This window comes from Aptenodytes forsteri, unplaced genomic scaffold (assembly GCF_000699145.1).
Source record: "Aptenodytes forsteri isolate BGI_AS27 unplaced genomic scaffold, ASM69914v1 Scaffold119, whole genome shotgun sequence".
Classification (NCBI taxonomy): domain Eukaryota; kingdom Metazoa; phylum Chordata; class Aves; order Sphenisciformes; family Spheniscidae; genus Aptenodytes; species Aptenodytes forsteri.
This window is the reverse complement of record NW_008796165.1, coordinates 2654558-2668653: the sequence shown is the minus strand read 5'-3', so window position 1 is coordinate 2668653 and position 14096 is coordinate 2654558. Positions and strand designations below refer to the sequence as shown.

Below are 14096 nucleotides of genomic sequence, written 5' to 3'. Positions count from 1 at the left end.
AGGGATGGCATTTCTTGTAGCCCTGCCACACGGCTAATTCCCCCATCTCCTTCAAACCTCCATTTCACTGTAAACTGCCTTTCTATTTCTCTACTCATTAAGATATTTATAGAGCACAGTGTATACAAAAGCAAATAATACACATGAGGGAATGTAGACCAAAGGGCATGACTGACTCAGGCATTGGATGGGCAATACAGGCCAGTGACTTAAAGCACCTTCCAGAGAGGGAACGTGCTGTTTGAAGCCATGAGGAGGAGGAGGAAAACCTGCTGGCTTGTTTCAGTGGTCAGTTTTCTCTCTTAAATGCGGTATTTCTAAACTGAGCTTGTCCTGGCTTTAGTTTTGCAGTCACTGCCTCTTGGTTTGCCTTCTGGGCTCACCTTAACAGCCCTTTACTACCTGTGAAAATACAATATATCCTGTAATTTTTGGAAATTTCTAATGACTTTCAGGTAAGATAGGAGACTTAAATCTGGGGGCTGGGAAAATACATTTCAGTTATCTGTTGGAGGGTATTTGTCGATAAGCTTTTTATCACATGAACTCATGCTAGATGCAGTATTTTACTTTTGGTCTCAGCGATGTCTTAAAAAATTGCTTCCCAGGCTTATTTATCCAGGGTCTCGCTCAGTCTCATCCCTCAGTACCTAGTGGTGGGTTGCTTGTTACTTTGACCCTGCTGAGAGGCCCACCCATTTATTCTTTAATGGACCAGACGTGGCTGTTTCTCGGGTGTGCAGGGGGCCCCGGTGCCGTGGCAGCCCCTCTGCCCCCATGCCAGGCAGCTCTAGCGCAAGCGGGCAGGACCCTGGCAGCTCGCGTCAGGGAGAGCTGGGAATACAAGGGGGTCAGAGCAGAAAAGGAGGAGCCTTCTCAAGGGGGGTCACCGCAGGAAGCTGCGGAAGGACCATGGTTGAGGCTGGCGGACGAGAGCAGTAGCAGGTATGCAGGCAGACTGGTTCCAGGCTCGCTGCAGGCAGCAGCTGCCGCCGCGAGGCTTGAGGCTTGACCCTACCGCAGGGCGAAACAGCTTCTCTGTAAACAAACCAGCTAGCACCGACATATTCAGGAGGCTTTGCATGTGTCCCGTGAGCTCCTTTCAGGGGCACGGCAAGATCTTAGGTTCACAGAGCGGTGGTAAGGGGGACCGGCCATGTCTAGGTCCTTAAGCAGAGGGAGATGCACATGCATCTGGAGGTGGGAGTCGTGTATCGGGAAATAAGTACATGCATTTGGGGGGCTGTGGTGGTGTTGGCACACTAGCTGATGAGCTGAAACCACAGCTGCAGGAGGGACCCTGGGCTGTCATGGTTTCTGCCCTGGGCTCAGCCTGAGCAGAGGCCAGCTCTGCACAGCCCTGCTACCTCCCGCTCTGCAGAGAGGCTGTCACTCAAGCATCAGCCTTCAACACAGTCGACTTCTGCAACACTTTTATTATGTATTTCCACGCACAACACAGGAACTGAGAAAGCAACAAACCAGCACTGCTGCTGTAGGAGGTGAGTCAGTGACTGGGGCGGCACAGGCTGTCCAGCCGGGCAGCCAGACACCCAAACCGCCATCCTCAGAGACAGCCTGTTCTCAGCCGTTATTTCCTCAGGTTGCTGACGTGGCCCACGAGCATCCTTTTGTGGCACAATTCATGGGCACTTGGGGCACATTTTGCAGGGGCTATGGAGGGGAGGATTCACATTGATATACAGGCAGTGTGGAGTTCTGAGTTGGGCACAGTCACGCATCTTCACAGAAATGCCCAGATGTGCAAAACAGCTGCAGCCTGTCCACACCTGCAGGTTGGGGGAGCTGGGAGTAACCGCTAAAGCACTGATGCAGGCAGAGACGGTGCAGCTTGGCAAAACTGCACATGCACCGACACAGACATGCAGAGCAGCAGCAACGGTGATGGTGCAAAACTGTCCAGCTTTGGCCTGTCCCTCCCTGTGTATGCACAGGGGTCCCTGCTGGACCTGAGGTCAAACAGCCCGGAGGGGAAGGACAGGTCTTTGCGTTGCAGAGGATTTAGCACAGAAGGACCTGAGCTTAGTAACACCCTCTGAACTCTTAGGCAGATTAAGAGAAGTGATGCAGAGAGAGGAGGAAACAGCAGTTTAATAAAATCTATAGATGATGTGAAAGTGGCAGAGGAAAATGTAGAAATAACAGAGATCCAGAAAAGAAAAGCCAAAATGATGTTCCTGTACTTTGGGGAAAATAATCCAAGGCTTCGGGGGGGAGGAAAGCCCGCAGGAGCAGGGCAGGAACAGATGAATACAAAAGTGCCTTCATGCGATCTGAGTGCACTGGGGATGGTGTGGTCTGGAGCTGCGAAGGGATGAAGTCCTCATTGTCCAGTGTATACCTGGTGGGGTTCACTGATGCTGAACTCTGACACTGCCTCCAGGTGTAACACGGACAGTGATTCATGCTGTTACTGAGGGAATGAGCTATAGTCCTCTTCCAAATAAATTTGTTACCAGATGCCAAAAAAGAATAGCTCAGTTCTTCTTCCATTACAGAGGGAAATTAGCAAATAATGAGCAAAAATAATGGCTGGGGCAGAGCAGCTCAGGTGAGGGGGAGACGGGAGCAGACAGGAAGATGAAGAGGAAGAGAAGGTTGCGCAGGAGCAGCTTTGCTAGGAGGTTAGGATCTGCGTCTATGGAAAGGGCAGGGAAATGGTTTGTGGGTCTATGGAGGAAATGAGAACTTTGACAGGTAAATTAGCCTCAAGTCACAGGAAAAGCTCCCAGGGATGAGTTGTTAGTCTGCCTCTGGGAAAGGCACCTCAGTGATAGACACCTCGTAGAGATAAAACACCAAAAAAGCTCCAGGTAAGGCCCAAGCAGTAGCAGAAGAACTTTTCTGCCCCGCAGCAGCTGCAGCACTTGGGAGACAGAAACAGCGTGGGAACACGCAGGGACTGGGATGAGCTGCAGCGCTCCAGCGGCAGCAGAGGTGCCTCTGCTTGGGAAACTCCTGTCGGAGGGCAACAGAGCTCCCCCCTCGCACTGCCCTTGCAGGGCAGCAGCCCCAGCCCCGGGATTCGGGCATCCCATCACCATCCCCCAGTGACTGCACCTTGCTGTTTGTGGCTTGCATGGCTGGAGCACACTGGCATGATAACAGAGCCCCAACACACAGTCCAGCACTGATAACCCGTCAGGGCCCTGACACCAACACCCTTTGATCACCCCTTTGATAAACCACCAAAGATGGTGGGCTGCAAAAAGGTAATATTGGAACAGATCCTGGCATTGCAAATACAAACAGCATTTCATATGAGGTCCAGCCATGCCAGGGCTCTGGTACACAGAATCCCATGCAAATCCCACGCTCACTCTCACAGACACACAGGTGCTTTCTCGGGAGCAGCCCCTGCAGCCGTACCTCTCACCAAGCTCCCTTCACTTGTGCTGCACGTCTGCTGACACAGAATATTTCCTGCCATTCGTCAGCTGCTAGAGGCTCTACTTTGCTCAGGGGTCCTGCAGCCTGGGAGGGAGGGGACGCACGACACAGGGCATCACAGCATGCTCAGCATGTGCCCACCTTCACGGGCTCAGAGGCAGGAAGCGCTGGTGCCAGCTGAGACAGGGGTCCGAGCTGGCAGCTCTGCACGGAGCACAGGGTGGTTTCGTACCATCCGCAGTCGCAGCCTCTCCTGCCAGGAGAGCGCGTGACACAGCCCCGGGAACTGCAGGAACCAAGCAAGTACTGGGGTCCCCAGGGCTACAGGACAGGCTCACCTTAACTCTGTGACAGGGGTCACAGCCGGGCAGGCAGCAGCTGTCACAGGAGGCTTTGCGGAGATAAAACGCCAACCAGGCCGGTGCTGCACTCCTAACGCACCGGGTCACAGAGCCCATCCAGGCACCCCAAGTCCCTGCTGTGCCGTCAGCCTGGGGCAAAGCAAGTGCCACTCATCTCCGAAAGTAGCGCAAGGCACACCGCAACGCTCACCTTTCCTTGGCAAAAGGACGGCACAAGCCCTGCTGACGGGTCGTATCCAGTGAGGCTTATGCAGGGGTGTCCTGGGTCAGATCAGGTTGGCCATGCTGGAGGTGGGAGGAAGCCGCCTGTTTGCAGCCAGGCGGCCGGAGATGGTGAAGACACGGATCTCGCCGGTCTCCAGGCTCCGAGGAGCAGCCTGGCGGCAGGAGGTGCAGAGCAGGTAGAGCAGCAGGCAGAGGAGGATGGCACTACCAGCAGTCAGGAGGACAACCCCGCTGGTGAACATGCTGGCCAGCGGCCGTGCAGGGCTGAGCTGCATGGTTGTGGTGGAGAGGATGGTGAGCACGACCCCGCAGACCACCAGCACCAGGGCGCTCAGCAGCAGCACCAGGCAGTCCGAGAAGCCCCCACTCTTCAGGAGCTCGATCTGATCCCGGCTGCGGATGCAGTTCATGTCCTGGATTGCAGAGCTCAGCAGCTGCTTCAGCAGCACGAGCAGGGCCAGGAGGCAGAGCGTGGTGCCCACGGCCAGCCGCCACTCCCCAGACCGGCTGCTAGTGCTATACAGCAGGATGATGCCCCCAATTCCGCAGGCCAGGATCAGCACCACAGCCATCCCGTAGCAGAGGATGGACTTCTTGGGGTCCTGGAACCACCAGAGCTCCACATGCTCCTCCAAGATGTTCCTCTGGATGTGGTCTGCGTCCGCAGGAGTGCGGGGGCTGCTCAGCTCTGCCAGCTCTGGCATGGTGGGTGGCTGGGTGGGGAGGGCACGGTGTGGTGGTTGCACAGATGAATCTACACCCTTACAGCGAAGTGGAGGATCAAGGCAGCAGCAGTTGCAAAGGCAGCTGCATTTCTCAAGAGGGGATGCCTCTGTCTCATTCTTTGGAGCCTGGTGGAGCTCCCTTCTGCAGCAGTGCCACCTGGAGAGCTATGGTCCATGCACTGGGGCTGAGCCCACCCCCCAGGCAGGGCTGCAGGACATGGTGGAGCATCCCCAGAGCAGCACCATAAGGGAACAACCAGGGCTGTGTCCTTCCTTTCCTGTGTCTTTCATCTGAAAGAGTCAAGAAGAGAAGATAACATTAAACAGAGACTCTGCTCCCCTTTACCAAACAATCCCCTGCCAAACCCTGGGCCTTGGTTGCTCCAGGCCGGCCTGCAGACCTTCCCCTGCCTCCCTCACAGAAGCGCCGTGGGTTAGAGCACAGATCAGCCACACACGTCTTCCCGGGAGACCTCCACACACTGCGGGGGGACTTCAGCCTGCCCCAAGGGCGAGTCTCCTGCCTCCCCAGCCCCGTGTGCCTGCTCAGAGGCTACTGGCACATCACTGCCAGCAGGACTCTGCCTGCAGCTGGTGCTGGCAGCAGGGCAGGGACGGAGCAGAGGCAGGTCCCTCCTGGGATAAAGCCCCATTCACAGCTCTGGCTTCACATGCTCCCTCATCAGCATCAGCCTCTTGTCACCAACTGGCTCTGCTGCCCAGAATGACAGCGAGAGGTGGGGGTCAGGACAGGGGCTTAACCCTTCCAGTCCAGTCACTGGAAGAGCGAGAGCTGCCCTTGCTGCATGTCCTCAGCCCTGTCCCTACCCCTGCACCACCAGCAGCCCCCTCTCCCAAGTCCCCTACAGAAACGTGATGGTTACATCTCTGGTGGTCTCAGCACTTCCCTGGAAAGAGTCCCCAAACAGCTGGGACCTGGCATCTTGCAATTTTGCCCTCCTCTCTGCTCCTCCCGGTCCCTGAAGCACTTCTTCACCACTGGAGGGGAGCAGGGGAAGGGCAGTGGTGGCTGCAGGGTGGAGGCAGGCTCCGTGGTGCTGTGCTTAGCTGGGCTCCCCTTGGCACAGCACCTTGTCTCAACCTGCAGCCTGGCTTCCTGGGCTCATCACCTCCCCAGCGTCCTGGCTCCCTCAATGCTTCTCTGGGTACAGTTTTACACCAAGAGTGGAAACCACTTGCATTTCTCTCACATAACCTCCCGTCCTGGCATGTGAGTGCTCCAGCTGGTCCCACAGCACCAGAGGGACCTTCCAGCACAGCTGGTACCCAAAGCAAGAAGAGGCACTGGAGAGGATGGCGTGGGAGCATCTCAGGTACGGCTGAGCCCTTGAGACATGGGGCAGACCCTGCAGACCCCCAAAATGCCTCCCCGGTCACCTCCCAGTCAGGACGATGCACCCTGGGCCATCATGGGCAGGAGCCCGTGGCAGGGACAGGAACTGATGCAGATCCCCTGTGTCAGAGCTGTGTCACTTCTCCCAGGCGGGAGGACAGCCACGCAGCACCCTGCCTGCTAGAAATGGCTCTCCAGGAGCCCATCAGCCCATGCCAAACACACTTGGCTTGTCTTTGTGCCCTGCTCCGCACGGCGCTGGGACTCTGGGCTCATTATGGATGGGTGGGGATGATTTGTGACCTCCACGCACGGCAGCTCTGCACATATCAGGGATCTTTCCTTCCACAGCTCTCCCTGTCCTCAGACAGTCTCCACAGACCACATCCCCTTATGGCAATGCCTTTGCTACCAGCAAATACCTCAAAATCCCCCTCCATCGGGGACAAGCCAACGTGGAGTGGGGGGAGTGGGAGGACAATAGTGTGGGGGTGCCCGAACCAGACACCGCCTGACAGTGTCAGGCCAAGCTCCTCCTGAGTCACTCCCCGGCTGTGATGGAGCATGAAGTCACTTTGGACGTAGCTCAGGGCATGCTGCCAGCTGGCAGCACGTGTCCAGGAAGTCTCTAACCACCACGGGTTTGCAGGCCCGGGACCCATCGCACCGTGTGAGCTGTGCACTGTGCTATTCCCCTGCACGGCTGCTGGTGCTTGAATTGCCTGGGCAGGGCATGGGCTGGGACACAGAAACCCAGGCTACAGAGGGTACACTTGCCTGGAGGCCCGTGGGAGATCTGCAGCTCCTGGCTAGAGCCAGAACAATCAGAAAGCATCAATTAGAGAGAAAAAGAAGGTGTGGTTGAGCATACTGATTTGTGCCTGCTGGGACCCACTTCGATTTTGCATGAGACAGCAGATACCTTGTGCTGTCCGCATGTGCCCAGGACACAGGTCCCCGAGAAGGTCAGGATGTCGTGGGGCACTTTCAAAGTGGAGGAGTAAGAAGATGTTGAGCCTGGAGGCACATCCCCAGCCTATGCAAACCAGCTTGGTGCTAAGCACTACTTCATCCTGCCTTTCCTTCTCCAAGCACAGATGTGCTTATCTCCTCCTTACCAGCGAAGGGGTGAGTCTAGTAGGTAGCAGGTTTGTAGATTAGATTGAGATTTTGGACTAAGAACTTGAAGAAGTGCAAAGTCTGCGGCCTTCTGCTGCTTGACCGAAGTTGCGCACACAGGTTGTGAGTCAAACAGTAAGCAAAAAAAACACAACAGCACAAACCACAATGAGGAAAAACACGACCAAAAATCAAGCTACAGCACTGCACTCTCATGTTACTTTTTAACATTTAACCATTTTAATTTTTATTTGCTCAGAAGAAGGTCAGGGAGCAAGATAAAACATCTGGCTGCAGAACAAAATAAGGTATGACCTCTACAGGCACGTATTTCCTAGTGTTATATTAACCTCTATTAAACAAATTATTTGGAGAGGCAAAGACTTCCACTGAAGTGTGCCTCCGTGGTTTCTTGTGTCAGTTTGAAAATGTTCCAGGAATATCATCTTTTGCTCTATAAGCATCCACACTTGCTTGGGCTTCTCTAGACTGTGAGGGTTTGTGTTGCTAGTGACAGTATTTTTATTCTTAGCATCACAGAATAATTCAGGTGGGGTGGGACCTTGTGAAGTCACGTGGTCCAACCACCTGCTTAAAGCATAGTTAACCTCAAAGTCAGACTGAATAGCTCAGGGCCTCATCCACTCGGGTGCTGGATACTGCCAAGAATGGAGGATCCACAGCCCCTCTGGGATCATTCCAGTGTTTAACCATCCTCACCATGAATAAATTTTTCCTTAAATCTAACTACAGTTTCCGATTCCTCAGCATGGGTGCATTGCCTCCCATCCTTCCCTTGTGTACCTCTTAAGAAAAATCTGTCTGCCTGTCTTTATATTTTAAACCAGAGCAAGCCCTATCCTGCGCCGTCACCCACCACTCCTTGGAGAAGGGATGAAACAAGACCTCACAGCAGCTTTTCTGACCTGGTTTCTTGGCATTATGCAGCACATCAGTTTGCCTAGATCAGACTGAGAGAAAGGAAGGGATGTGGATCCCTGCTCTGCCATGAGGGAGAAGGACAGCCTTTCCACAGCAGTTGCTCCTTCTGGAGCTCTTCTTCAGGCTACCTGGTCTCACTGGTCTGAGATAGACCATAACACAGACCCTTTGGGAGCTTAAGCCAGTTAGCCCATCAAATTAGCCAGTTTGATAACATGTATCACAGGTCATTAATCTCTACCATTTACTTTATACTGAACCCAGTACCTTCAGCGCTCCCCTCTTTGTGTGTAAGAAAAAAAAATGGAGGAGAGGACCAGCCCAGTCACACAATGCTTTCTGACTGAAGGCCACATCTCAGGAAAAAATTGACAGGCTGTCCTTCCCCACTGCTGGCTGGCAGCTGGGGAGGAAGAACAGGAAAGCACTGGGAAAGCAGGAAAACAAAAATGTTAATGTCTTCCCTTTTTTTTTTTTTTTTTTTTTCTATTCTGACAACATTTAACTGGGAATTGAGGGTCATCATCAACTAGTTTCTGGCCACTCCTGGCTGCAGGTGTGAGATACATGCTGGCTGACCGCCTGGGAATGGTATATGCGTTTATTTATTTATTATAAACTTTTTATGTCTGACTGTCTGATATCTGGCAGACGGGCCATGGACTGTATGTTAACACTTTCATTTCAGAGCCACATACAACTCAGCTCTTGACATATTCCCCACTTGCCTCCTCTCTCCAAACCCAGGGTACACCATGAGACCTCACTTACCCACAGCATTCAGGAGGGGAAGCCTGGGGGTGGGACAGGCTCCTGCAGCGCTTTCAGCCTTCAGAAGGGTTTTATGCAGCTACGTGGGCTACGTAAGCATCATGGAGACCAGGGGAGTCTGGCAACGTTTGCTGTAAAATAAACAATAATACATAAAATGGTTTGCACGAGCAATCTAGATGAGAGCCAACAGAGCCTCGCAATCTCAAACAGATACAAGCCATCTCCTTCCCCTGCTTCTCCAGTCCATCACAGCTTACTCGCTTATTGGCCAGGTCTGGCCACAGCCTGTTTGGGATGGACTTACCACCACTCTGTGCCTCGCATTACCCCTTACCCGCCCCATAGAAACCTCTAGCCCAGAATAGGCATAAATATTTTCCCATCCTTTCATGCAATATTTCCAACTCCCTAGTAGGCGCAAAGAGAATGAAGGTCATATATCTTGTTTTATGCCTGAATTACTGCCAATACACAAAGCAGAAGCTCTGAATGTCGTAGTGCTCAAGGCCCATCTGTGCCCCTGGGTGCAGGGACGCTGTTGCCCTGGGACGTGTGGGAAGATCCCCTCTCTTCTCCTGAGAACTCAGGAGTGGGGATAGAGGCACCCACGAGGAATGGGAGTAACAGGGCTTTTATGTGGCATCTGTCTGTCTCACCCAAAACCCCGGCAACAGGTCCACACTCCTTTGCCTGCTACATCAACCAATTCCCAATGCTCCTCCTTTCTGGGGCTGTTCAAAATCCAGGCAAACCTATGCTGTCTAATCTGTATCTGGGGAGAGCCCACCATCTCTACCCTGCCAGAGGGATAACGCTTTCCCAGAAGCGAGCATCCCTCCCACCAGCGCTCCTGACATCATTCAGGAAGCCTCAGGGAAGCCCTGCGTGATGGTAGACCATCCCTTCCTTTCACCAAGCCTATGGACTCTGGAAATAAGGCTGGTGGAGGGCTTGTTGTAACAGGGTCAGTGTGCAGCTGCTTTTTACAGAAATCTAGATAGCTTTGGCATGCTCCATTATAAAGTTTTGTATTCTCCTTCCTCTCTGTATGTGTAACAGCAATCCAGCACCCTGACCCCACAGAGCCTGTCCTGATGCACCTCTGCCGAGGGAGGCCTGGGAGTCCCGAAGGAACTAGAAAATCCTGAGCCTTATGTGCCGAGAGGAAACACAATGGCGCAAGGAAGGAATGATGTAGAGGCAAGAGGCAGGATCTCTGAACAAGTATGTCTGAAGCAGCCCCCAAACCTGCCAGCAGCTACTGATGAAGTACAGCCCTTCCAGCACGCTCACGGGTCCCGGGGAGGAGGGCTCACTCACCTCCAGCAGATGCTGCCCACACGGGACAGACCAGCACTGTTCCCTGCTCCTGGCTGGCAGCAATGGTTTTTCTGGACTTTCCTTCCACTGGATCAAGCTATCGAGGGAGCTCATGGGGAAAAATCTCTTCCTTTCCTCCGGCAACCACCTGCCAAGAAACAGGTGCTCCTGCCGGCTCCCCTTCCTGGTGAGGCGCGGGCAGCACTGACGATAGGCTGCAAGCCCTCACCTCTCGCCTGGGCAGGTGCATTCCCCAGCAGGGTGGCGTCTCAGCAAACCTGCTGCTGGCCTTGGAGAGGCTCCAGAGCCGCACCGGTGTGCAGGCGCTACCCCTCCCTCCCTGGGCAGGATCTGGCTGCGCACCCATCCTGGAGGGTGGCTCATTTCCTCCCAGCTGGAGGTGAAGGGGAGCCAGAGCCAGGGAGCAGCTCCCAGGCAGCAGGTAAGAGGAAGCCTGCAGCCAGGTTGGCAGCGCTAGGGAAAATTTGACACATTCAGCAAGTATTTGGTATTATGTGCTATTAAATAGCATAGCTCCTGCACTACTGTTTAGGCTAGGGCTATCTGGTCACATCAGGACTGGATCTTTGGTTGGATTTCTATCATTCTGTGATTCTATGATTTGTATGGTATTAGTCCAGGCAGGCACTTAAGTCAGGAAAGATGCCATTGTGCTTTTTCAAACTGCAGTGCCATCTCCACATCACCGGGCAGCCACAGTACCCCCTGCCGTGGGAGACAGCGGTATCAGCAGAGCCCACCATGCTGCAGAAGAGCTGACTTCCTGGTAATCTAGCGGAAAGAAAAGGGTGACCACTTTGAGAGGAATTAGGGAAACAGAAAAGGACTCATTGGAGAGAGGAAGAGAAAAAAAGGGAGTAGCGGGAACGTTGAAGCCAGCAGGGGAATGGGACTCCCAGATGAGTGCATGTCCCCTGCTTTGTGGCTGGGATTAATGACAGCAGAAGGCTGCAGAGGGATCACTACTATGAGTCTGAGCAGATGGAAAATCTCCTGGGAGACGTAGGAAGAAAAGAATGGGGCTGAACAGCTCTTGCCTGACTAATGGAAAGGGAGGCTCAGTTATTAAGTTGCATGATAGTTTTTTAGCAGGCTATGAGAAGGGAAGCTTAGGATATGCTAATACAATAGACACCAATTAGTGTGAGAGCTTCAGGAATTTGTCTGAGTAAAATCTGACAGATCTTTTGAAACTTGTGAAATATCATCTGTCCAGTGGTTGTTGTCCTAAACCTAAAACCTAAAATGGGATGTGGTGGATTTCCCTATACAAACACCCGTGAACAATGAGCTTGTCCCTACCCAGAAAAACCTGCCTTTCAGTCGGGCCAGTTAACAAACACGTCATCCAAGAGGAAACCTTACTCAGCTTTAAAGATAGCTATACATTCACTTTAAAAAGTGGGCTGTAACTTTATAAGAGCATAAGATGCTTACCAGCTCCTTTAGAGAGGTACCAAGAGGAGAAACAGACAATGCAGACCAAGAGAGGATGAAAGCGGAAAGTGTCTGCACCCTGAGAGAATTCAGAAGACCATTGGCATACAAAACCGTAATCCAGTTACAACTTAATTCTGAAAACATTTCTACAGCATATGCATGTGAGACTGACCTTGGTCTAGTTTTCCCAGTATAGAAGGGGCTTGTACATCTATTTTGCTTCCAGCAGGTATCTGATAAACCTCAGTCGTAACACTCTGCTGTGCCTGACTTTTAATGTTCTCCCTTACAAACAATGTTTTAGCTGCCTCTTAGCCACCAAGATCAAGTTCAAAATCCTCTTGAACCTAGTTGGCCAGCTGTCTACCTAGGCTTCATCTGACAGGCCTAGGATTGCCTTTAAAATCTTTCTAATGAGGGTGACACACGGGCATACTTTTAAGCGTATTAATCACCACTTAGAAATCATTCTTCACCTGCATATGCTTCTTCCTCTTCTTAGGACAAGGTTCTTCTTTTTCAGAAAGATTGGTTCCATTTCTCTAAACCACATCTATTAAAGCAGTGGCTTCTACCACTCAATTTATTCTGACAGAGTGAGGGGAAAATTATACCACATGGGAGTCTAGCAAATTAAAATGGGTGTGTTCTGAAAATTTAAGAGGGAACTAGTTTCTAAAATATTTTCTAATTACATTAATTACATCCTCTTTCTGTACAGGAAGTATCAAGATGATTATATGGGGGGGGGGGGGGGGAGGAAGAAAGGGTGTTAAGCTAGCACATTAACAGACCAATTCCATCGTAACTTCTTCCTTTTGTTCCTGTGAAACCTATGCTTCATACAGGTTAAAGCTGCAAAACGAAAAAAGGACTAAAGAAACTTAATTCCACGTTCATGGACAAAGCACTCAACTGAAGTATCCCAGGTCATAGGAGCTCGTGGAACCATCTGTTTTGCCGTGGTGTTAGCCTGGAAATGAGTCTAGTATCCCTAATGGTAATATAGCTTACACGTTATCCAGCCTTGGCACCACCATCTTCTGTATAATATTATTGTTAGTATGTAGAAAGCACTATTCAGGATAGGAAATGGAAACAGTAACATACTGGCTGTTAAAATACCATATAGTTCCATGCTCAATCAGTAGCTTAAACTTCTGGCGTGTGTGTGTCGAGGTTTAACCCCAGCCAGCAACTAAAGCACCATGCAGCCACTCGCTCACTCCCTGCCCCTGGTGGGATGGGGAGAGAATCAGAAGAGTAAAAGTGAGAAAACTCATGGGTTGAGATAAGAACAGTTTAATAAGTAAAGCAAAAGCCGCGCAGCCAAGCAAAGCAAAACAAGGAATTCATTCACTCCTTCCCACTGGCAGGCAGGTGTTCAGCCATCTCCAGGAAAGCAGGGCTCCATCACGCCTAACAGTTACTTGGGAAGACAAACGCCATCACTCCGAACGTCCCCCCTCTTCCTTCTTCTTCCCCCAACTTTATATGCTGAGCATGACGTCATATGGTGTGGAATATCCCTTTGGTCATTGGGGTCAGCTGTCCCGGCTGTGTCCCCTCCCACCTTCTTGTGCACCCCCAGCCTACTCGCTGGCGGGGTGGGGAGAGAGGCAGAAAAGGCCTTGACTCTGTGTCAGCACTGCTCAGCAGTAAAGAAAAAATCCCTGTGTTATCAACCCTCTTTCCAGCACAGATCCAAAACACAGCCCCATACCAGCTACTATGAAGAAAATTAACTCTACCCCAGCCAAAATCAGCACATTCCTCAGTGAGACAGTGTGTCATGCATTGACAACAAAGGATGAAAAATTTACTTTTTTCCCCCTCATTATTAAAGAAATTACTCCCTGCCTTTTCCATACACGAGTACTTTGCAGAGTGACTTTTTAGGAGAATTTCACCAAAAAACTGAACTAAAGGGATTGCAGATGTTGGAAAAAAGACAAGCAAAGATTAATTTATCAAAGTTATAGGAGAGTTATGACATAAGGTTTGGACAGATTTCGGAGTCTGAAACTGGGCTGCCTTTTTGTCCTGCTGAAATGATTGTAACAGATGAGACAACACATCTCTAGACAGGAGGCAGAGGCTTGAGCAAGGGCTCTAGCTGAGGTGTGCTTGACCACTAGTCAAAGGTTGCCCTCAAAAGGTAATTGATTTTTAGTCCTGCTTGGAATAACACTGACATCTGTCTTAAGTGTGGGCAGTCCTTTGTATGGACATAGGCAATTCAATACTGGAAAATAAAAGGCTGATGTTGATTTTTGTAGCACAATGACACCAAATTAGAATTCTAGTAGAAAACGCTTACAGAGTTTGACCAGCTTTTCTGAGCTTGGACACATTATTTTTCAAGAGAAAGGTGCATACCTGCCCTAGCATGAAGGTACAAAG

At 51.5% G+C, this 14096-nt stretch overlaps 1 protein-coding gene across 1 annotated transcript; it reads right to left on the bottom strand.

Annotated features, from left to right (window-relative positions):
- Nucleotides 1-4039: 4039 nt before the first annotated feature.
- Nucleotides 4040-4702, bottom strand: TMEM125 (transmembrane protein 125). The gene has a single exon (XM_009287273.1). It carries the CDS (start codon nucleotides 4700-4702, stop codon nucleotides 4040-4042), a length of 663 nt encoding a protein of 220 aa, XP_009285548.1.
- Between the last annotated feature and the right edge of the window lie 9394 nt (nucleotides 4703-14096).